This window comes from Mytilus galloprovincialis, chromosome 11, assembly GCF_965363235.1.
Source record: "Mytilus galloprovincialis chromosome 11, xbMytGall1.hap1.1, whole genome shotgun sequence".
NCBI lineage: Eukaryota > Metazoa > Mollusca > Bivalvia > Mytilida > Mytilidae > Mytilus > Mytilus galloprovincialis.
In genome coordinates, this window is record NC_134848.1 from 51,396,358 (window position 1) to 51,421,610 (window position 25,253).

The 25,253-nt window shown below is 35.1% G+C and overlaps 2 protein-coding genes, 1 long non-coding RNA gene and 1 pseudogene across 4 annotated transcripts in view; 1 reads left to right on the plus strand and 3 right to left on the minus strand.

The window, feature by feature from the left end:
- LOC143052350 (uncharacterized) overlaps positions 1-10,252 on the minus strand; it is a 62,749-nt gene extending 52,497 nt beyond the window's left edge. The window contains exon 1 of the mRNA XM_076225356.1: positions 8,760-10,252. The gene's annotated coding sequence lies outside the window, so the exon portion shown is untranslated. The remainder of the gene's footprint in view (positions 1-8,759) is intronic.
- A 1-nt stretch (position 10,253) lies between these two features.
- The window catches only part of LOC143052351 (glutathione S-transferase kappa 1 pseudogene), a 30,271-nt pseudogene continuing 15,271 nt past the window's right edge, over positions 10,254-25,253 (minus strand).
- LOC143052352 (deoxycytidylate deaminase-like) overlaps positions 12,967-25,253 on the plus strand; it is a 39,982-nt gene continuing 27,695 nt past the window's right edge. Inside the window, exon 1 of one of the 2 annotated variants that reach the window (XM_076225358.1) lies at positions 12,967-13,131. In XM_076225358.1, the coding sequence (XP_076081473.1) occupies positions 13,122-13,131 (10 nt within the window). In that variant the 5' untranslated portion in view covers positions 12,967-13,121. The remainder of the gene's footprint in view (positions 13,132-25,253) is intronic. The other variant, XM_076225357.1, reaches the window with a different exon arrangement.
- LOC143052349 (uncharacterized) lies at positions 13,341-17,657 on the minus strand. The gene is made up of 3 exons (XR_012971093.1): positions 17,595-17,657; positions 16,287-16,695; positions 13,341-15,043 (listed from the first exon to the last, which is right to left on the minus strand). It is a non-coding gene; the product is annotated as an uncharacterized LOC143052349 (long non-coding RNA).

Consider the following 25,253-nt stretch of genomic DNA (forward strand, 5'->3'; position numbering starts at 1 on the left):
AGTGCTATGGGCCATTTTAGAGGCAATACCAACCTCTACCTCTGGTATAATGGTCGATGTGGAGAATCTCTTAGTTTGGCCAGCCGGCAATAGTTCAGTTCGAATTCGTTATATCTTGGATTCCATATCCCCCCTTTGAACTCTCTACTGACAAACTCGTACGGGTCTAGGGTATAAGTGCTATGGGCCATTTTAAAGGCAATAAGTACCTCTTCCTCTAGTATCATTGCCCACGTGGAGAATCTCTTCGTTTGGCCAGCCGGCAATAGTTCATTTTCGAATTTGTGATATACCAGGGTACCCCCCCCCCCCCTTATCCTTTTCTGACTAACTCGTACGGGTCTAGGGCATAAGTGCTATGGGCCATTTTAGAGGCAATACCAACCTCTACCTCTGGTATAATGGTCGATGTGGAGAATCTCTTTGTTTGGCCAGCCGGCAATAGTTCAATTCGAATTCGTTGTATCCGGGATACCATATCCCCCCTTTGAACCCTCTACTGACAAACTCGTACGGGTCTAGAATATAAGTGCTATGGGCCATTTTAAAGGCAATAAGTACCTCTTCCTCTGGTATCATTGCCCAGGTGGAGAATCTCTTCGTTTGGCCAGCCGGCAATAGTTCATTTTCGAATTTGTGATATACCAGGGTACCCCCCTTATCCTTTTCTGACTAACTCGTACGGGTCTAGGGCATAAGTGCTATGGGCCATTTTAGAGGCAATACCAACCTCTACCTCTGGTATAATGGTCGATGTGGAGAATCTCTTAGTTTGGCCAGCCGGCAATAGTTCAATTCGAATTCGTTGTATCCGGGATACCATATCCCCCCTTTGAACCCTCTACTGACAAACTCGTACGGGTCTAGGGTATAAGTGCTATGGGCCATTTTAAAGGCAATAAGTACCTCTTCCTCTGGTATCATTGCCCACGTGGAGAATCTCTTCGTTTGGCCAGCCGGCAATAGTTCATTTTCGAATTTGTGATATACCAGGGTACCCCCCCCCCCCTTATCCTTTTCTGACTAACTCGTACGGGTCTAGGGCATAAGTGCTATGGGCCATTTTAGGGCCAGTACCAACCTCTACCTCTGGTATAATGGTCGATGTGGAGAATCTCTTAGTTTGGCCAGCCGGCAATAGTTCAGTTCGAATTCGTTGTATCCGGGATACCATATCCCCCCTTTGAACCCTCTACTGACAAACTCGTACGGGTCTAGGGTATAATTTGTATGGGCCATTTTAAAGGCAATAAATACCTCTTCCTCTGGTATCATTGCCCACGTGGAGAATCTCTTCGTTTGGCCAGCCGGCAATAGTTCATTTTCGAATTTGTGATATACCAGTGTACCCCCCCTTATCCTTTTCTGACTAGCTCGTACGGGTCTAGGGCATAAGTGCTATAGGCCATTTTAGAGGCAATACCAACCTCTACCTCTGGTAGAATGGTCGGTGTGGAGAATCTCTTAGTTTGGCCAGCCGGCAATAGTTCAGTTCGAATTCGTTATATCTTGGATTCCATATCCCCCCTTTGAACCCTCTACTGACAAACTCGTACGGGTCTAGGGTATAAGTGCTATAGGCCATTTTAAAGGCAATAAGTACCTCTTCCGCTGGTATCATTGCCCACGTGGAGAATCTCTTCGTTTGTCCAGCCGGCAATAGTTCATTTTCGAATTTGTGATATACTAGGGTAACCCCCTTATCCTTTTCATACTATCTCTTACGGGTCTAGGGCATAAGTGTTATGGGCCATTTTAGAGGCAATACCAACCTCTACCTCTGGTATAATGGTCAGTGTAGAGAATCTGTTCGTTTGGCCAGCCGGCAATAGTTCATTTTCGAATTTGTGATATACCAGGGTACCCCCCTCCCCCCCTTATCCTTTTCTGACTAACTCGTACGGGTCTAGGGCATAAGTGCTATAGGCCATTTTAGAGGCAATACCAACCTCTACCTCTGGTATAATGTTCGGTGTGAAGAATCTCTTAGTTTGGCCAGCCGGCAATAGTTAAGTTCGAATTCGTTGTATCTTGGATTCCATATCCCCCCTTTGAACCCTCTACTGACAAACTCTTACGGGTCTAGGGTATAAGTGCTATGACCATTTTAAAAGGCAAAACATACCTCTTCCTCTGGTGTCATTGCCCACGTGGAGAATCTCTTCGTTTGGCCAGCCGGCAATAGTTCATTTTCGAATTTGTGATATACCAGGGTACCACCTTATCCTTTTCTGACTATCTCTTACGGGTCTAGGGCATAAGTGTTATGGGCCATTTTAAAGGCAATACCAACCTCTACCTCTGGTATAATGGTCGTTGTGGAGAATCTCTAAGTTTGGCCAGCCGGCAATAGTTCAGTTCGAATTTGTTGTATCTTGGATTCCATATCCCCCTTTGAACCCTCTACTGACAAACTCGTACGGGTCTAGGGTATAAGTGCTATGGGCCATTTTAAAGGCAATAAGTACGTCTTCCGCTGGCATCATTGCCCACGTGGAGAATCTCTTCGTTTGGCCAGCCGGCAATAGTTCATTTTCAAATTTGTGATATACCAGGGTACCACCTTATCCTTTTCTGACTATCTCTTACGGGTCTAGGGCATAAGTGTTATGGGCCATTTTAAAGGCAATACCAACCTCTACCTCTGGTATAATGGTCGATGTGGAGAATCTCTTAGTTTGGCCAGCCGGCAATAGTTCAGTTCGAATTCGTTGTATCCGGGATACCATATCCCCCCTTTGAACCCTCTACTGACAAACTCGTACGGGTCTAGGGTATAATTTGTATGGGCCATTTTAAAGGCAATAAGTACCTCTTCCGCTGGTATCATTGCCCACGTGGAGAATCTCTTCGTTTGGCCAGCCGGCAATAGTTCATTTTCGAATTTGTGATATACCAGTGTACCCCCCCTTATCCTTTTCTGACTAGCTCGTACGGGTCTAGGGCATAAGTGCTATAGGCCATTTTAGAGGCAATACCAACCTCTACCTCTGGTAGAATGGTCGGTGTGGAGAATCTCTTAGTTTGGCCAGCCGGCAATAGTTCAGTTCGAATTCGTTATATCTTGGATTCCATATCCCCCCTTTGAACCCTCCACTGACAAACTCGTACGGGTCTAGGGTATAAGTGCTATAGGCCATTTTAAAGGCAATAAGTACCTCTTCCGCTGGTATCATTGCCCACGTGGAGAATCTCTTCGTTTGTCCAGCCGGCAATAGTTCATTTTCGAATTTGTGATATACTAGGGTAACCCCCTTATCCTTTTCATACTATCTCTTACGGGTCTAGGGCATAAGTGTTATGGGCCATTTTAGAGGCAATACCAACCTCTACCTCTGGTATAATGGTCGGTGTGGAGAATCTCTTCGTTTGGCCAGCCGGCAATAGTTCATTTTCGAATTTGTGATATACCAGGGTACCCCCCCCCCCTCCCCCCCCTTATCCTTTTCTGACTAACTCGTACGGGTCTAGGGCATAAGTGCTATAGGCCATTTTAGAGGCAATACCAACCTCTACCTCTGGTATAATGTTCGGTGTGAAGAATCTCTTAGTTTGGCCAGCCGGCAATAGTTAAGTTCGAATTCGTTGTATCTTGGATTCCATATCCCCCTTTGAACCCTCTACTGACAAACTCGTACGGGTCTAAGGTATAAGTGCTATGGGCCATTTTAAAAGGCAAAACATACCTCTTCCTCTGGTGTCATTGCCCACGTGGAGAATCTCTTCGTTTGGCCAGCCGGCAATAGTTCATTTTCGAATTTGTGATATACCAGGGTACCACCTTATCCTTTTCTGACTATCTCTTACGGGTCTAGGGCATAAGTGTTATGGGCCATTTTAAAGGCAATACCAACCTCTACCTCTGGTATAATGGTCGTTGTGGAGAATCTCTAAGTTTGGCCAGCCGGCAATAGTTCAGTTCGAATTTGTTGTATCTTGGATTCCATATCCCCCTTTTGAACCCTCTACTGACAAACTCGTACGGGTCTAGGGTATTAGTGCTATGGGCCATTTTAAAGGCAATAAGTACGTCTTCCGCTGGTATCATTGCCCACGTGGAGAATCTCTTCGTTTGGCCAGCCGGCAATAGTTCATTTTCGAATTTGTGATATACCAGGGTACCCCCCCCTTTATCCTTTTCTGACTAACTCGTACGGGTCTAGGGCATAAGTGCTATGGGCCATTTTAGAGGCAATACCAACCTCTACCTCTGGTATAATGTTCGGTGTGAAGAATCTCTTAGTTTGGCCAGCCAGCAATAGTTAAGTTCGAATTCGTTGTATCTTGGATTCCATATCCCCCCTTTGAACCCTCTACTGACAAACTCGTACGGGTCTAGGGTGTAAGTGCTATAGGCCATTTTAAAAGGCAAAACATACCTCTTCCTCTGGTGTCATTGCCCACGTGGAGAATCTCTCTTCGTTTGGCCAGCCGGCAATAGTTCATTTTCGAATTTGTGATATACCAGGGTACCACCTTATCCTTTTCTGACTATCTCTTACGGGTCTAGGGCATAAGTGTTATGGGCCATTTTAAAGGCAATACCAACCTCTACCTCTGGTATAATGGTCGTTGTGGAGAATCTCTAAGTTTGGCCAGCCGGCAATAGTTCAGTTCGAATTTGTTGTATCTTGGATTCCATATCCCCCCTTTGAACCCTCTACTGACAAACTCGTACGGGTCTAGGGTATAAGTGCTATGGGCCATTTTAAAGGCAATAAGTACCTCTTCCGCTGGTATCATTGCCCACGTGGAGAATCTCTTCGTTTGGCCAGCCGGCAATAGTTCATTTTCTAATTTGTGATATACCAGGGTACCCCCCCTTATCCTTTTCTGACTAACTCGTACGGGTCTAGGGCATAAGTGCTATAGGCCATTTTAGAGGCAATACCAACCTCTACCTCTGGTATAATGGTCGGTGTGGAGAATCTCTTAGTTTGGCCAGCCGGATATAGTTCAGTTCGAATTCGTTGTATCTTGGATTCCATATCGCCCCTTTGAACCCTCTACTGACAAACTCGTACGGGTCTAGGGTATAAGTGCTATCGGCCATTTTAAAGGCAATAAGTACCTCTTCCGCTGGTATCATTGCCCACGTGGAGAATCTCTTCGTTTGGCCAGCCGGCAATAGTTCATTTTCGAATTTGTGATATACCAGGGTAACCCCCTTATCCTTTTCATACTATCTCTTACGGGTCTAGGGCATAAGTTTTATGGGCCATTTTAGAGGCAATACCAACCTCTACCTCTGGTATAATGGTCGGTGTGGAGAATCTCTAAGTTTGGCCAGCCGGCAATAGTTCAGTTCGAATTTGTTGTATCTTGGATTCCATATCCCCCCTTTGAACCCTCTACTGACAAACTCGTACGGGTCTAGGGTATAAGTGCTATGAGCCATTTTAAAGGCAATAAGTACCTCTTCCTCTGGTATCATTGCCCACGTGGAGAATCTCTTCGTTTGGCCAGCCGGCAATAGTTCATTTTCGAATTTGTGATATACCAGGGTACCCCCCCTCATCCTTTTCTGACTAACTCGTACGGGTCTAGGGCATAAGTGCCTTGGGCCATTTTAGAGGCAATACCAACCTCTACCTCTGGTATAATGGTCGGTGTGGAGAATCTCTTCGTTTTGGCCAGCCGGCAATAGTTCATTTTCGAATTTGTGATATACCAGGGTACCCCCCCCCCCCCTTATCCTTTTCTGACTAACTCGTACGGGTCTAGGGCATAAGTGCTATGGGCCATTTTAGAGACAATACCAACCTCTACCTCTGGTATAATGGTCGGTGTGGAGAATCTCTTAGTTTGGCCAGCCGGCAATATTTCAGATCGAATTCGTTGTATCTTGGATTCCATATCCCCCCCCTTTGAACCCTCTACTGACAAACTCGTACGGGTCTAGGGCATAAGTGCTATAGGCCATGTTAGAGGCAATACCAACTTCTACCTCTGGTATGATGGTCAATGTGGAGAATCTCTTAGTTTGGCCAGCCGGCAATAGTTCAGTAAGAATTCGTTGTAAACCGGATACCATGTCCCCCCTTTGAACCCTCTACTAACAAACCCGTACGGGTCTAGAGTATAAGTGCTATGGGCCATTTTAAAGGCAATAAGTACCTCTTCCTCTGGTATCATTGCCCACGTGGAGAATCTCTTCGTTTGGCCAGCCGGCAATAGTTCATTTTCGAATTTGTGATATACCAGGGTACCCCCCCTTATCCTTTTCTGACTAACTCGTACGGGTCTAGGGCATAAGTGCTTTGGACCATTTTAGAGGCAATACCAACCTCTACCTCTGGTATAATGGTCGGTGTGGAGAATCTCTTAGTTTGGCCAGCCGGCAATAGTTCAGTTCGAATTCGTTGTATCTCGGATTCCATATCCCCCCTTTGAACTCTCTACTTACAAACTCGTACGGGTCTAGGGTATAAGTGCTATGGGCCATTTTAAAGGCAATAAGTACCTCTTCCTCTGGTATCATTGCCCACGTGGAGAATCTCTTCGTTTTGGCCAGCCGGCAATAGTTCATTTTCGAATTTGTGATATACCAGGGTACCCCCCCCCCCTTATCCTTTTCTGACTAACTCGTACGGGTCTAGGGCATAAGTGCTATGGACCATTTTAGAGGCAATACCAACCTCTACCTCTGGTATAATGGTCGGTGTGGAGAATCTCTTAGTTTGGCCAGCCGGCAATATTTCAGATCGAATTCGTTGTATCTTGGATTCCATATCTTCCCCCTTTGAACCCTCTACTGACAAACTCGTACGGGTCTAGGGCATAAGTGCTATAGGCCATGTTAGAGGCAATACCAACTTCTACCTCTGGTATGATGGTCAATGTGGAGAATCTCTTAGTTTGGCCAGCCGGCAATAGTTCAGTAAGAATTCGTTGTAAACCGGATACCATGTCCCCCCTTTGAACCCTCTACTAACAAACCCGTACGGGTCTAGAGTATAAGTGCTATGGGCCTTTTTAAAGGCAATAAGTACCTCTTCGTCTGATACCATTGCCCACGTGGAGAATCTCTTCGTTTGGCCAGCTGGCAATAGTTCATTTTCGAATTTGTGATATACCAGGGTACCCCCTTATTCTCTCCTGACTAACTCGTACGGGTCTAGGGCATAAGTGCTATGGGCCATTTTAGAGGCAATACATTTTAATATGAATTGTTAATAATGACTCAGATTGGTCTCCATAATTTTGAAGAATCATATGTCATTGAAATAGTAATTGACAGTTGTTATTTTTCTGTTATTTTTATTTCTGCAATTAACTATGTTTCTATTTTTCTGATATGTTTAAATAGAAAATACTGTCGTAATATTGTATGTTTTAGTTTCATGATTGGACTATATTTGTAGACAACGAACAAATTACCATCAATTCTCTGTCATTCCTAAATTTCTATATTTAATCAATTTTTTAAATTTATTGTAGCTTACATTGATTTAATTATCACAAAATTTTAATAAGAACTGTTCTTTACTTTATTTGTTTGTTGTAATTAATTTCTATATTTAATTATATTTTTTTAAAACTTGTTATTGCTTTAGTTTACATTACTTCTCTAATCACAGAATGTTAAAAGACCATTTCTTTGTTTTATATTTATGGAGGCATTTACATTGTTTTTATTACATTTACAATGTTGTTTAAAGACGCAGACCTTGAAGAAGACCCAAAGTTGATTCAATAAACGCGGACCTCGAAGAAGACACCCATTGACATGCCTATTTGAAGTAATATCAAATATAAATAGGAACGTTATTTAATTATAATTATCGTTCATAGTTTCTAACAACACTTCTTCGAACGCAAGTCATCTCATGAATATTATTGACGGCTCATGAATATTATTGAAGGCTGGCCTCATGAATATTAACGCCGGCTGCTATCGACGGCTAGATCCACACTAGTTGGATGGACGGATGTACTGTATTATCATGTCCCCTGCAACGCGTTGCACGGGTAACAATTAATGTAGTTAATTAAATAAAAGTGGATCTGTTTAGTCATCAAGGGACCAAAGAACTAAAACACTAACCGCTTCAACTTTAGAAAAAAAACATCTTCCGTGACTTACAAGAACTATCTCACTTTTATGTTTTTCCACGAAAGCAATGGGCATCGAATCTGAAATATTTCGAGTAAAAGAGACTAGCAGTAAGAACATTTATTGATATAAGTCATCTATATCACTTATATAATGCAAATTATATAACGCAATGTATTTGTTCTAAAATGCGTGTCTTCATTTTATAGAAATTAGGTTTTTAAAATAAAATATTTGTATATGTGTTTGGAATGTGGGTACTTTGGGTTTAAGAACATTCTTACAAGTATCTAGTAATCTGAGTTGATGTATCTCTTACCATTTTGTGAGGAGTGTTTGGAACTATGCCAGCTGATTTTTCCAATGTCATAGGTCAGTTACTCGAAGTATATATGTTTTCGTAAATTATTATAACAGACCTAGGCCGTACATTGACCTATAATGGTTTACTTTTATAAATATATATTTAGATGGAGAGTTGTCTCATTGGCACTAACACCACATCTTTCTATATCTAAAACGATTATTTTGTTTTTTTTTCAGGTTCAATATGGAAACAAGTACTATGTGCACTAAACATCTAAAGTCATACAAGTTTTATTGCCCAAGACACACAGATATACTGTGTTCACAGTGTACAGTAAACTACCTTCACAGATCATGTCATTTGTATTATATAGATGAGCTCTTGTCGAACACTTACTTTAACCCACTTGTCAAACAGGCGCATCAATCAGTCACTGCCAGCCTAGAATCAGTCACTGCCAGCATAGAGAATATCCGACAAAAAGTTCATGACATGAATCAAAATCACAATACCGAAAGTGTCAATCACAATACCGAAAGTGTCATTCACAATACCGAAAGTGTCAACCACAATACCGAAAGTGTCAATCACAATACCATGAGTATCATTTCAGAGAACATTCAGAATGCTGGAAAGGGCAATTTGGAAACGAATCACAATGCTGGAAAGGTCTATACGGAAACTAATCACAATATCGGAAGTGACAATTCGGGAACCAATTACATAACCAGAAGTGACAATTCGGAAACCAAATCTCACATGATGGAATGTAGTAAACAATATGATTCGGTTAACATTTCAATAGTCTCTAGAATGAACGAGTTAAAAGGCTGCGAAATGACAAATGAACAGTTCTGTTTCGTTGTTACAACGTTCCGATTTCTTTTCACTTTAAGCAATATTTTACAAAATGTAAAAAAGTGTTTTCATAAGAACGAATGTTGTATATCGCTTTTGAAAACTTGCCAACATCTCATTACAAACTTCCATCTTCATATACAGACGAGAGAGAACACATGTTTGGTGAATTCCAGCAGTTATAGTAAAATTCAACCCGTAAGCAATTACTCGGGTAAATGGGTGCTCGAACTCAAATTGAAAGTTATTTTACCAAAAGGAGACAGCTATTTTTTGATAACTTCGTGTTGGTTCATGCCAGATAGTAAAATGGTATTTCTTGTAACCTTTGTATCTACTAGTAGTAAGTCTCTGATTATTCACGATGAATATGGTTCTTATATTCAATCTATCCCCATATATGGAAGAATTTGGGATGTAATACCTGTTGGTATTGACAAGATTATCGTTCGTTATATTGATTGGAATTGGTTCGAGGTGCTGGACTTTTCCAAGCCTGATCGTGTCCAATCAAGGATATTACGACAAATGTCCTTCAAAAACGATTTCAGGTTCAGTTCATCCGATAATTCTTTCGTGGATGTTTATCGTCCTTCTGGTGAAATTATTACGTCATTTCCGGTAGGAAAGGATAGATTATTCACTGAAATGTGTTCAGACAAGTCGAACATTTATTTGATTGATAAAAAGCGAAACATCTTGAATTGCTTTAGAAAAGAAGGCACCTTAAAACATCCGTATAAATTTGATAGCAACTTATGTATTACTTCAGTCGTAGCAATAGGCAATGGATATGTTCTGTTGACTGGTCAAAACAATCTAGCTGTTCTCAATTTTGACCAAAGAATTAGGCAAAATGTTAAAGTGGACGGAGTAGAAAATTATATAAATAAAGATATGTGGACAAGTTTTAATCCTACAAATAACACGTTGTTAGTTTGCAGTGGAATTGACGAATTTGCGTTATTATATAACGTCAAAACTGCAGACAACTAAATGTGTAATCCGAATTATTTTATGAAAGAGAATGAATTAAAACAGAACAATGTATTTCAGTTTGTGTATTTTTCACAATAAAACAACACATATAGTTATAAGTACGACATAATATCATTAAAACAATGTAAATAACATATAAGAAATAATTTTAAGAAATAAAACCAATGCTGTGAAATAAAAAGGAGAGTTATCGTTTATTACAACGTGCTTAAAAATACCATTGAATGCATATGCAGCCCTATAATCGATCTCCATTTTAGATATTAAATTTAGTATTCAAATTTATCTCCTGCTCGTCAAATGGTGAAACCCCAAAATTGCTCAAAGAATCTACAGATTGTCTATAAGAAATGTACATTTAAGCACCAAACTTTTGATTGTTGATTACTTTAGTATCAGGAGTTTTCCCAAAAGTTAGCCAACAATTTAAACACATTAAACACACACACACACATACCACTGAGTCACCAATGGAATGGCTTGTCTTTAAAATAAACTCAACTAAACAAAATCTTAAGAAAACAAAATTTAATCATAAACTTAACAAACCGTATGGAATTACCAGTGCTATTTGAATAAATATAACCGAGAGTCACACTATTCTTTTCTAAATTTAGACGTACATGTAAGAATGAGTGTTCATGCAATATACCATTGACTGATAAATGGTTTGTCTTACATATTGCAGCTTAGAACACGACAAGAGTGTCTCGTTAAAATGCAAGACAAACAATCAGGTGCATCACAAAATCAATGAAAAAATATGTAGGAAAGTTTAATTTTCAAAGGATTGTTATGCTGCTTGTATGAACAGGAATTATAATAGTAACGCATTGATATTATACAACTTATATATATGTACGTTTCTTGTTTTTTTTTATGTGAAAAAAATTTGCAATGCTTTTTTAAAATGCGACGAATGACTCGCCAAAACAATTTATCTCTTGACCCACAGTTTCCCTGTAATACACGCAACTACTGCGACAAAACCGAGAGCATTGGGCCTTATAACAAAGGCAAGACTGCGCATGAAAACTTGAACCAACTAACCAAAAAACAAAAAAAGAAGAATACTAGCTTACTATGCAAAATAATCTTAAACACTGGACAACGTTTCAAACGAGATAAAATGGGTACATGTCGTTATCATACTGGTATCAATAACCAGTAATGCCTCTCATTGCTTTTTTAAATCATCTGAGATCCGGTCAATTTTTCGGTTTTTGAATATCTCTTGTTTTAGATTTTAGATGAAGAGTATCTAACCAATCTGCAAGTTTAAAGGTTATTGTGTAAATTAGTTTGTGGATAGATCAACAATAGTGTTAGTTAAATACTACACATTTAAATTTTCATCTGGTTTAAAAAAAAATGACATGTGGTTCTGTGGTCCTTTCCATTCTTCCTCTAGCAACGTTGCGAGTATTGGAAATCGGCCAGAACCGAATACTATTTCCGGTTTATTGTTAATGTATATCACAATAGTCGGAACACCAAATGCACCATGATTCAAAGCGTCAGTTGTCACTGCTCTAAGTGTCTTTTTGATACCGTCATCTGTAACTTTTGCAAAGGCGCTTTCTGATATCACATCATCAACGCCAGCCATTTTAGCGGCTGTCATCAGATCATTTTTGTCAAAGATACCTTCATCACGACTCCACGCTCTCATCCATAGTTCTCTAGAAAGTTTTTCTGTGTATTCTGGATGCTCAGTGCTAATAGCTGTTAAAAACCTCATTGCGGTCAGGGAGGTCTTTTCAAACATGACAATAGAGGGATTCTTCGGTATTCTGATAGGAATCTGGTAGTACCTCGCTAATCGTGGGATATCTTTTCTAAAATTATATTTACCCTTATTCACTACATATACCGGTGATCTATTTCCCGATTCATGAATAAGACCTCCGAGGTATACTGGTTTGAGTTTTAAATCCATGTTAGTCCAAATTGTTTTGTATCGAATAAGTACTTCAAAAGCTACCCAAGAATATGGCGATACCACGTCATAGAAAAGTTCGACACTCTTTTTGAGTGGAGACGACATGTTCATACCTATCTACATGTCACACGTTTGATGTACGTTGCATGTCCAAATGTTCATCTTCTCAGCGACTATAATAAAGAAATAATTATCATAATCATTTAACTTTTTTCAGGATATTCAAAACAATTCAATGCAATAGTGTTATAGGAAGAAGACCGTATGTTCGGCTTCGAGTGCGAGAGGTGATAGGTTCGATACAAGCTTAATTAATGTTGGTTCAAATGATTCGAAATCTGATATAAGCTGTGTCTGCGCTAACCACGCGTCATTCTGAAGTAGTCGCCTTTGAGTAAGAATGATATGTTATGGTATGGTGATATGTCCTTCAATCTGTGGATTTATTCGTTGTGAAGCACATTCAAATATCATATACACATATTCGTCCTGACAAGCTTGTAGTACTTGCCACTGGACGTTTAACAGTAAATCAGCCGGATATATAATAACTTATAGTATTTTACTTTCAACATTTTTACAATTAAATTATTAAAAATAATTCAAGATTATATTTATTAATTGCAGTGTCTATACAATAATAGAGCCGGGTTAATTTGCAACAATTTCTTTTAACATCAGGATTTGAGTTTATTATATTAAACTAAATTCATTTCATCAAACACACAAATTGCATATTGGCTCACGGATAAATTAAATCATATAATAAATGTATGCATGAATTAACTTTAAAATACATTAACATAGATTTGTCTTTCAGATCCTGTTGAGCATGACGATTATACATTTTGTGTATTTGCCGTATTTACAATACTTCTTGTTTATGCACGTTTAATTTATTGTGTACAATTTTCAATCAATAAATGTCAGACTAAAATCGATCTTGCGATCAACAAGCAATGGATACAGGTATGTCGTGTTTTCAATTTCTATTTTTACATCAGTGTTTACATTTTCACATCGATTTGGTTGCAAAATGTTGTTTACAAAAACGATTCGAAAGTGAAATCAATATTAACAGACTCTATTTTAAAAGAGTAAAATCCATTTTATTCCTTTTTATAATCTTTTTCAATGTTTACCATAAATTGAATGAAGATTTCATAAAGAAATACACATTTTTTACAACATTCCATGTTTTTATTCTTATAATTGATAAAATTTACATTTATTGTTTGGGAAATTTCCCAAAATATATGAAAGTTTCAAAATTTTTGTAGTAAAGATGTATGTGACAACAAATTATTCGGGAAATGTCCCGAAATCATTCTCAACATTATTATTTATTACATATATGTTGGCAGAGCATTTTAACAAACAGATCTGAAACGCATTTCGGGAAATATCCCGACAAAAATAAACTAAGTACAACATGTATAACACAGATGTCTTCAAATATTTCGGGATTTATCCCGAAAATTCAAATGTATATGCTAGACCTCATGACTAATAATTTCTTTTCACATTTCGGGAAAAATCCCGAAAATATAAATCTAATATCAGACACACACTTGTTACATAGATTTTTTTTACCCATTTCGGGAAAAATCCCGAAATAAAATCTACAAGAAAAAATTATGCATTTTGGTTTTTTAAACATATTGGGGAAAATCAAGAAAAAAAAATCATTCAGATTTTACAACACATAATTTTGATGCATTAAAAAAAGTTTTTACATAAAAAATTTTCCAACATTTGTTAAAATTTTAATTCATAAAAAATATGTTTATAACCATACTTTTCATTTCTTTAAAAAAAAAAAAGTAATTTCTTAGAAATAATAAGGTTACTCTATACTGCATCCCTTTTGTCATGCTTCAGTAATTTCCTAAATATAATATCAACCAATTTGTCCCACAAAAAGGGGGGCCTATGCATCCTCTAAATCCTATTTATAAGTGGTCGATATTAAACTGGCCTAAGCATAAACTTTAACATATAAACAGAAAACTGCAAAAGATTGTAAGTTATAAAACCATGATTTAGCGTTCAGGATTATTAAAATCCCTAAGCACGTGCATTGTCCAAAAGCTTATTCAACTGCATATAAATTATCCCTGACCTACTTTTAGTGGTTCTCCTAAAACTGGACTTATCACAAATATTTCAGTGTAAACAAAGGAAATTTTCAAAGTCAATATGCCATTACTGAGAGGCTGGTGAGGAGGGCGATGCTCTATGGGATTGAGATATATATATATGTGTCCATAACACATTATACTCTGCTTCCACAATCAGATTTCCATGTTCAGGAACTTATTTGTAATTGTTTAAAAAACACTGACTTAAATGAACACTTGAAAGTACAAAGTTTCAAGTTTATTTGACCATTACATCATAGTAAACTATTGTACACAAAACCTTAACCTTCTCTACTGTTGTACATCTTGAAAACAAAATAATTGATAAAAACTAGTTTCAACTCATTATTTCAAATGCCAATGAAATTTTAAAATAGGAATGAAAAAAAAACTCAAACTCAAAAATATTCAATAATGTAGCCTCATTTAATTTTCCTAATTTGCACATTTTTTTTGTCACAGAAAACATGGAAGAAACTATCTTTAATTATGTTTTTTCTAAATTTCTTTGATATTCTCCACAGCAAAATATAAAAATTAAAATACTGTTCTAAAGTAAAATACATGTACTTTTAATATTACAAATACATACAATAAAATATAACTACAAATCATAGTATACATGTGAATAAATCTTCATAGCATGTGCAATGTTTGTTATATTCAGATGGAATTATTACATATTATAAATTGATCTGTTTCTTTACTGATGCCTAGCTTTCTTTTCCTTTCACTCCTGCCTATAAGAGCAAAGTAAATTTACATCTAATAAAATATAACAAAAACGTTCTATTCTGCTGAACATGCTAAAAGTAAATATTAACTGTGAAATCAACAATTTTGATTATGTTGATAGGTTGAGACTATAACCATTTGACATTTATAATAAAACTTCTTTTCCCCCCTGACCATTTTAATTGCCTTGTGTGACGTTTCACACAATCAACATGATCATAATGTACATAACGTTTTTGACATTTTTATAAATAAAGATAGTATAGCCAATAAGTTTTCAAAATTATTTAGCGTAGAGTTGTGTTCTTTTCCCTTTCTCCAATTTGAATGTTCCTGGCAACCTGCATTCTTTTATGTTACTTTTTTCTTTTTACAAACACTGATCGAGATTTAAAAGGGGAGCAATATTGAGTTTGCATGTGACTTAATAAACAGATTAAAATCCTTAAAACAATATGTTTTATCTGTATGAACATTATGGATTATTTATTCCTTTTAGAGTTTTCTGAATAAATAAATGATGAATGGGTCCATGGGACACAGATTATGCCCCTGCTTGCATATAACATTTTAAAGGGTCATAAATCAAGAATGGTAAAAGTGACACACAGTACCCAAATGAGTACTTGATCTGATTTTTGTGGTAATAAGCATTGTGTTTAAGTTTCAGTACATTTGGTTAAGCAAACTTAAGTTTATAGTGAACTAAAACAAATAAACAGATGTGCCATGTGAACATGATACCTCCGTCTCTTTTTCAAGAATAAAGTTCAATAACTTCTTCATAAAATTGAGAATGGAATTGGGGGAAATATGTCAACAACCTGACCAAAGTGCAGACAACAACCGAAGTCCACCGATGGGTCTTCAACACAGTGAGAAAATCATGCACTATAAGTGTTTGTCTTTTCTCTTTTTTTTTATATAAATTAGACCGTTGGTTTTCATGTTTGACAGCTGGTTTCACAATAGTAATGTTTTGGGTCCTTAAATTATTAATAGCTTACTGTTTGGTGTGATCCAAGGCTCTGTGTTGAGGACTGTACTATAATTGTTTTTCTTTTACAAATTGTGACTTGGATGGAGAGTTGTCTCATTGGAAGTCATACCACTTCTTCTTATATCTAATATTATGTACAAACATACAAGGATAAAACTTAATGCCCCCTCCGCTACGACGGGGCATAACAAAAAGCATATGTATATATAGAGAAGAAGGACTCTTATTAAGACTGAATATTACAGTACCTTATTCTGCATTCTTTCATCTTATCCCCTGATTGCTGACATGAATGGTTCTTTATTTCTTTTACTTCCAGGCAATTTTGGTATGAAAGCACCATATTTCAAGTTAAGTGTATCCATGGTTTGTCCTGGACGTATTTTGATAAAAATGATAAATGTTGACTGCATCTTTTGGTGTCTCTCTTGTAAAACAATAATGCAAAGCCTTTGTGTGTTGTTTAAAATTACAAATCAAAGGAATTAACCAGTAAAATAAATTGTATTATAATTTCACTTCTGAAATAATCCTGACCGGTGACTGTACAGTTTCAGCATATTTTCCTTTGTTCTTAATTTTTCTGATATTTAGCTGAAAGCAGGACCAATGAAAATCTTCATGTGTGTGGCCAACAGGTTCTTACGACCAGAGAACCTGAAAAAAAATTATCTGTTGAGGTCATGACTAGTATCATTTATTTATCCATTAATGAAATAGAGCTTTGTTAGAATATTGAAAGGTGGAAGCAGTATAACTACTTTAATACACTAAAATATGTAATAAATAAAACAAGAATGTGTCCATTGGACACAGATGTCCCTGCTTGTAAATATATCTCTAATATATATCCTTTTTCCTATTAAAAAAGTAACATATTCATGATAATATGAGAATGACAAAAGTGACTTGATCAGTGTTTGGTGTTAACAAGCATTGTGTAAACATTTCACAACAATTAATGGTTGATGCAAAGTAAAGTTAAAGTGCAGTTTGAGATTTGAACAAGTTTTCAATTACTTCAAATTCCCGTAAATCCCTGATATTCTTTAATGGTTTTTTTTTTATTGCAGCACAGTAATAATCTGATGGTTCAAGAGAGTACAAAACCACAACAACATGTTTAATGTTTATCAAAATATCATTTTCCTTTGGTTTTTCTTAATATTATAAAACCAGAAGAAAAATAAATTTCCATATCTTGCCCTGTTAACGAGTTGTAATAAAATTTATACATCAACATGATCAAATACACTGGCTAAAAATCTGTTGGTAGTGCTCTGAGGTTAAATAATTGACTTATTTTCATAGGTTTATGACCACTGACCAGCTATAACAATAATGGCTATAGAAAGTTGAGGCTCCAATGGGCCTTTATCGCTCACCTGATATTCTCATTTACAATTGATGCATGAAATAATGCAACTGTTATACTTTTGCTTTAGTTTCAGAGATATAAGTAAACACTGCATTTTCCTCCTATTTTCTATTTTTAGCCATGTCTGCCATGTAGGTTGGCAGGGTCATCAAACACATTTAAAACTATATATACATACCCTAATGATGAGTGTGGCCAAATTTAGGTAGATTTGTCTCAGTTGTTTCAAGAGATGACTTTTCTAAAAGATGAAAAAAAATTATGAAAAATTATTCATTATTTATTCCTTTCAAAATTCCCTGAATAAATAAATGTCATGATTGGGTCCATTGGACACAGATTATGCCCCCACTTGCATATAACTTTTTAAAGAAAAAAAGAAAAAAACATACAATAGATTGTATACCAATATGCGAATTAAAACATTAAGGTACAATGTAATGTATGTGCCTGTTCCAAGTCAGGAGCCTGTAATGCAGTGGTTGTCAATTGTTGAAGTGTTACATATTTTTTTTTTCTTCATTTTTAATGTACATAAATTAGGCCGTTAGTTTTCTTGTTTTACATTTGTCATTTTGGGGCCTTTTATAGCTGACTATGCAGTATGGGCTTTGTTCATTGTTGAAGAGGGTACAGTGACCTTTAGTTTTTAATTTCTGTGTCATTTGGTCTCTTGTGGAAAGTTGTCTCATTGACAATCATACCACATCTTCTTTATATATAAAGTTAAGTACAACATTTAAAAGTGTTGACAATGGTTGATGTTAATTACATTATATTAGAATTTCTTGAGGAAAATAACTAAACTATGATTTTATTAGGGCTTGGATCCCACTAACATGTTTAATCCTGCTATCTTCTGTGCCTGTCCCAAGTCAGGAACCTGGACAATCAGTGGTTGTTGTTTGTTGTTGTGTTGCATATTTGTTTTTAGTTATTTTATTTGTATATTAATATTAAGGTCATTAGTTTGAAATTATTTTACAATTGTAATTTCAGGGCCTTTTTTATATATGACTATGCAGTATGATCATTGCTGAAGGCTGTACTTTGACCTATATATATATATATAGTTAACTGACCGACGGAGGGACAGGTGTAAAACAATATGCCTGTCAACTTTTTCTTACATTTTATACATTTCCCATATCATTGACTATTTTATCATTACTTACATCTGTCCATTATTATACTGTCATTTAGGTCACATTGCATTTCAAGCTGATGTTCAATACTTGCACAGTTGTACACCTAGAAAAAAAATATGCAAAATTAAGATAAAACAGTCTTGTGTTACTGTCACACTAGTTTAGATAGAGAGTTGTGTGAGTTTTTAACAGAAAATTTACAACACATCAATGAGAAATTGAAAAAAGTAAATAAAATTATACATTTGTCATTTTCGCTGTTGAGGTTACATAAGTGCATTATCTGCCTTATTTTTACATGTTCACAAATCAGTATCCAGGAGAAGAGTAAATATATAGAGGCTCTGCATCCTCCCCCTGAAATGTTGTGTTCTTAAGGAAACCAGGTGCTTTTTCCAAGTTAAGAAAGAGTTTTAAAACTATCCATGCATGTCCTCACATCTAATTTATAAAATATGATTAAATTGATCATTGAAATATGTATCAGAGTGAGAACTTCTCAATGTTCATTTTTTTTTTTTTGGGGGGGGGGGGGATATTTATTACCCTAATTTAATATTTCTGTTGTCTTTAATTAAGTAACTGGGACCTACAGTACTGAGGATAAAATTTTCATATCTCTTCATTTATATACACAAATTCTAATGTTTCACATCCTGGGGGATTAAAACCCAGATTAAAACCCATGAAATTGAAATTTTTCACACCTAATTGACTTATAGTAGTAATTGGGAATGTAAACATGTAATAATGTTTTCCCAGTAGGCAGTTTAACCAAACTTAAGATAGACAAGACATAATAAATCTATTATACAATATACACAGCATGCACATGACATGTGCTCCAATCATAATGATGAACTGAGTCCATACTGTCCCTTTAGCATGTTTAACAAATAATGCAAATTTTTTTTTTATTAAGATTCTGTGATTTTTTTAAATTTTATAAACATTCTTATAGTTTGCTTGAAATAAATATAAGTTATATATACTTAATCATCTGTAGAATTTTTTTATTAATGAAAAAAAAAAGAATTAGCTTAACTGATTAATCAATATTTAGGTCACAAGGCTTTTTACCCTGATGATCGAAGCTTGTCTAGAAATTGTTTCAGATTACTTTTACGCAAATAGAACAGTTTTGAACATTTAAAAGGTCCCAAGTACATGTAAATATTAATAACACACATGTTTGATGACCAACAATGTATGAAGAAATTTTCAAAGAACATAAAAATAAAAAACACAAAAAAAATCACATTATAAATCTAACACTGTTTCTGTTAGTGCTTTCACTGCATCCCTTACAGTTCATCAGACAGAATTGTTATCGTTACTAGTAACAACTTGTGATGTTACCTAATAGTAACGTCATGTGGTAGTTTGTATATATTACGGAATCTTATTCACACACCGAATTTCACTTCCTATTAAAAGTCGGCTTATACAGTTAAATAAAATAGCGTTCCTTGGCTTCAAGTGGAATTTTATCTTAGGTCCACATCTGAAACTAGAGGCTCTAAAGAGCCTGTGTTGCTCACCTTGGTCTATGTGCATATCATAAACGAAGGACACAGCAGAGTGATGGATTCATGACAAAATTGTGTTTTGATGCTGGTGATGTGTTTGTAGATCTTACTTTACTGAACATTCTTAGTGCTTACAATTATCTCTATCTAATGAACCTATGAATCTATCCCAGTAGTTAAACTATTTTGTAAAATTTTACAAGACTTACAAAATTTATGAAAATTGTTAAAAATTGACTATAAAGGGCAATAACTCCTTAAGGGGGTCGATTGACCATTTTCATCACGTTGACTTATTTGTAGGTCTAACTAATTAGCTCTACATTATTGCTGTTAACAGTTTATCTCTATTTATAATAATATTCAAGATAATAACCAAAAGCTGTAACATTTCCTTAAAATTACCAATTCAGGGGCAGCAACCCAACAACATTTTGCATGTTTGTTACGGAAATTTCAGGGCAGATAGACGTAGACCTAACGAAACAAATTTAACTGCGTCAGATTTGCTTAAAATGCTTTGGTTTCTGAGATTTTAGCAAAAAACTGCATTTTACACTAGTTACAATTTTTTGCCATGTTGGCCATCTTGGTTCGCCAGATGGCATCATTTAACACATTTTTAAAACTAGATACCCTAATGATAATTGAGGACAAGTTTGGTTAAATTTGTCTTAGTAGTTTTAGAGAAGATTTTTGTAAAAAAGAAATTGACAAAAATTGACTATAAAGGGCAATAACTCATTAAGGGGTCAACTGACTATTTTGGTCATGTTGACTTTTTTGTAGATCCTACTTTGCTGAACATTGCTGTTTTTTTATTGAAGATAATAACCAAAAACGGCAAAATTTCGCTAAAATTTCCAATTCAGGGGCAGCACGACAATGGACGATGGACGCCAAGTGATAAGAAAAGCTCACCTGACCTGAAAGGGATATATAGTTTAAATTTTCCCTTTCCACATTGGTCAAAGTGTTCAGAACATGGAGAGTTTCTAATTGAAGGGACCTTTGTCCAGACAGCTGTTTGTGAACTCTTCCTCTATCAAATGGTTTGACCTGTATGTAGTTTTGATTACAAGTGGGACAGGTTGCAAAATAAATAATATTTTTCGGTGTAATTGCTGTGCCTGATTTCAGAGTTTTACTTCTAGCATTTAGCATGTTCCACATCTGGGATCCCCCCATTTTTGTATTTCTGCCACCTTCGTTCTGTGTACTGAATTTTGCTTGTGTCAGAAGTTTCTTTAGATTTGGTGCTTGTTGACAATAAGTCATGATTCATCGACTAGATCTTTCATTTGCTTGATGCAGAATAGGTAAAAAAAAACTTAGCAGAATTAAAGATCAGTGACTTTTTTATTATCTCCCTTTAAAGGACACTTAGCTTTCACTGTGAAAAAGTCCTCTTATTGAATGTCAACCTTGTAGGACAGAATTTAATAGTAACTTTATCATAAAAGAATGTCCAATTGAAGGACACTTTTTCACAGCATCTGACAAATTAAAATATTTACATTTTCTGTAAAAAAAGTGTCAAGGTGGTTGATAAGTTCAAACAAATTAGGTCTGTTACTTAAAGACCAAACAACCTATTCATTTCTACCAGTGATTTTTCCTTAAAATTTTGTGTGAAGGTATTTCATGATTTGAGGAGCAAAATGTGATGAAACAAATGGGGGGTCACCGACTTATTTTTGTCACTATAGCAACCTCAGTTTCGCGTTTCCTGAATATTAACATAATATTTCCTTGTTATCTAAACTCTCAAAAAAATCCTTTATATCAAACCTACAAGCATAGTTCTTGTTTCACGTTAAACAGTAGATTTGTATCTATCAAAACAGGTTCAAAAATTTAAAACTCGTATTGTTTTGATCTTTAAAAATATGATTTATTTCATCCCCGCCAAAAATAAAAATGAAAAATGAAAAACGTTTCCAGTATTAAAAAATTTCTGCCAGTGATTTATCCATACAAAATTTCAAGAAGGAAAGTGCCATGTGTATGTAATCTTCAAAATAAAGCAAAAAAAAGTGTGTGTCACCGACCTTTCAAAAAAGTTATGAGTAATTTTCATGTTTTTTTTTCTCGTTTGTTTTGAAGAAAAGAGTTGTCTTTCTTTAAAACATTGCATCTGACGTCATAGTACAAACTTTTCTTGCTGGCCCAATATTTGAAAAAAATCGCAAATTGGACTTTTGAAACTCACATTTAAATTTCCAAGAATAGCAAATATATTCACCTACTTTATCATCCGGTAATACAAGAGATTAAATGCATATATCAGTATCAGATTTAATGATGCTGTTGCCGCATAATATTTACCTTCAGAAACACCATCCGTTGGAATGAAAAATTGTTTGAAATAACCTTTCACGCCGCTTTTGTTATGAAAATCTGTTTTTGTCCTCTGTCCCTCATTAGAATAATTATTGAAAATACAAAAAATGAAAGATGGCACTGGCTAACTTACAGAGTATTTGACTATATATCAGACTAGAAGTGTGTTTTTTTTTCGTGTCAATTTTAGAAGTCTGCCATAATGAACTTATTCGCTACTGTTGACAAACGGACAAACAAAATCATGAACGAACGTCTTTATACCATTATTTTTTCTGACTCAGACAAACTTAATTATTGCATCAAGTTTGTGATTCATTATTTCTGAATATTTAACAGTCAGGGGACTTACTTAAATGAGTGATTTTCTAAATCACTGATTAAAGTAACATTATTTCCATAAAGATTGGAAGTAAGAGTTGTCTTTCTTTAATAATCACCTATTTAAGTAGTACAAATTAATCACTAAAAGAAGTGATTTAATTTTATTATAGCTTTAAATATAGAATACTAATGATCCAGGGACTAATTATGTTTCTAAAATTATCAGAACCAACATCTGTTTTGTCTAGGATGACCAGGTCATTTCAGGTGATGACCTTGTACTGAATCTAGGATAATGACATTAAGATCACTTGTTTAAGTATCATCATACCTCAATTTCCTTCCCAAAAATCACTTAGTTAAGTATCATTATTTTAATAACCCCCACTAATTTCAACTGTCCCCTAACAGTGAAATTTTTATCACGAACAGTAGAATTTAGTACATAATCTGAAAGATGAAACCGTGAACTTCACAGGAAAAATACTCCCACTGCTGGGAAAAATCTGTTAAGAAAGTATCAGTTCATTATGTAAAGCCATTATTATAGCATTTTTTCAACTAAAATAGAATTTGCAGATAAATGATAGCATCAAAGGCATAAACCTTGCTACATAAAAGAAGCAAAAAGTTCATTTTTTCCAAGTTTATTAATGAAAAGATATTATTTTAACCTATATGTCACAGTTTAAAATTTTGGTAAAACTTCAAAATCACAATTTGTGACAAAACTTCAAATTTGCTACTCAAATAAGTGATTTAAAAATCACTTATTTCAGTATTTAGTCCCCTGACTGTTTAAGATATAAGGAAATTAAAATTATAGTATAATATATATAAATTAAAGTTTTTTATTCTAAAATGTTATAAATCTATCATAAAATACAATCCCTGTTATTACTATCTCAAGTGTTTTGAATAAACGAGACAGTAAATATAAAATACAAAAAAGTTTTTAATTCAAAAATTATTTTAGAAATAATTTTCCGTTGAAAACTACAAAGTAAGATTTCTCCAACAGGATAAAATATTATAAATCTAAATTGCTCATTTTGGAAATTTAAACAAAGGTTGTTGCCGGTATTAAAAATCAAAATTTGTTTTCAATCTTTCCGGTCATAGTTGAAGCTAAATGAAAGGGAGAGATTTAATGTTGGATATTATTCTTGGAGTAATTCTTTTTGTCTTAAGTTAAATTTATAACTATATTTAGTTTTTACCACCGACAATTTTGATTTTATTTCACAGTCGCTGAGTATTAATATTATTATTATGTTTTGCCTTACAGCTAATTTCCTAATGCATGTAGGGTAAAACTTTGGTTGGCCTCCTTGCTTTGTTTGTTTAAATGTTTATTCAAGCTTTGTAATTAAGATTGACATCTTCATATATAGGTATGTAAACCTGTATATATATGATATTTAAATTCAATTGGACATTATCAAAAAATAATTAAACAAAATATACAAACAAAGAAAGCAAGCTAACCAAAGTGTTAATATACAAAACTTAGGTAATTATCTTCAGTGAGATCAGGGGAAATATTTGTCATTTCTCCTTTAGACAATTTGAAATGAAACAAATGACAAATGACAATGACCCTTTGTCATAATTTTTTTTTACTACAAGATTTTGTGAAATAAGCAGTATAACTAAATTTTAACTTCATTGCAAGATCGGACATTATTTTACGAGAATTATCAAGACAATAGTTCCATGCATACGTTGCCAGTATGTCAAAACATCTAGGAATAATTGTTTATCTGAATACTCATTTTTTGAAAATTGTGACATTAAATTAGAAGGATCATATCATAAGGAACATTGTGTATTAAGTTTTAAGTTGATAGGACTTCAATTTCATAAAAAACTGCCTTGACCAAAAACTTCAACCTAAAGCGGGACAGACGGAGGAACGGACGCACAGACCAGAAAACATAATGTTCATAAATGGTGCTGAAAAAGAACTTTCACCTATCTAATTAACATGTACACAATTGGAGAAAATGAAAGACAAAATCTACGCAAGTGAAAGATAAAAAAAGAAATGCCGATTGGCACAAATACAAGACAAATACGCATGTGAAATAATAAAAAAAATGATATATGCAGATCGGCGAAAATGCAGAAAGTCGAGATCAAAATTTATATTTGATTATTTTTATTAGAACAAAGGTCAAATATATAGTGTAGTATCTTTTGTGTCCATTTGTGTTAAATTTTACATAAGACTAGAACACACCCGTGAAATCGCTGGTCCCTGACTAAAATAAAGTATGTAACTATTTGTAAGCGTTATTTTAGCCTGGATATTTAGTTATCTGATAAAGTCATGCTGATTATAAGATGCACAGTTTTCTCTACTTTCAAAATCTTTGTTAGAAACCGTCGACCTGGAACTTATCAATTATTGGTAATATTAACTATTTGAAAAACAAAAGAGCCTGGAATGGAGTAATTTTTTATCAACAGCATTGTCCAATATTATTTATA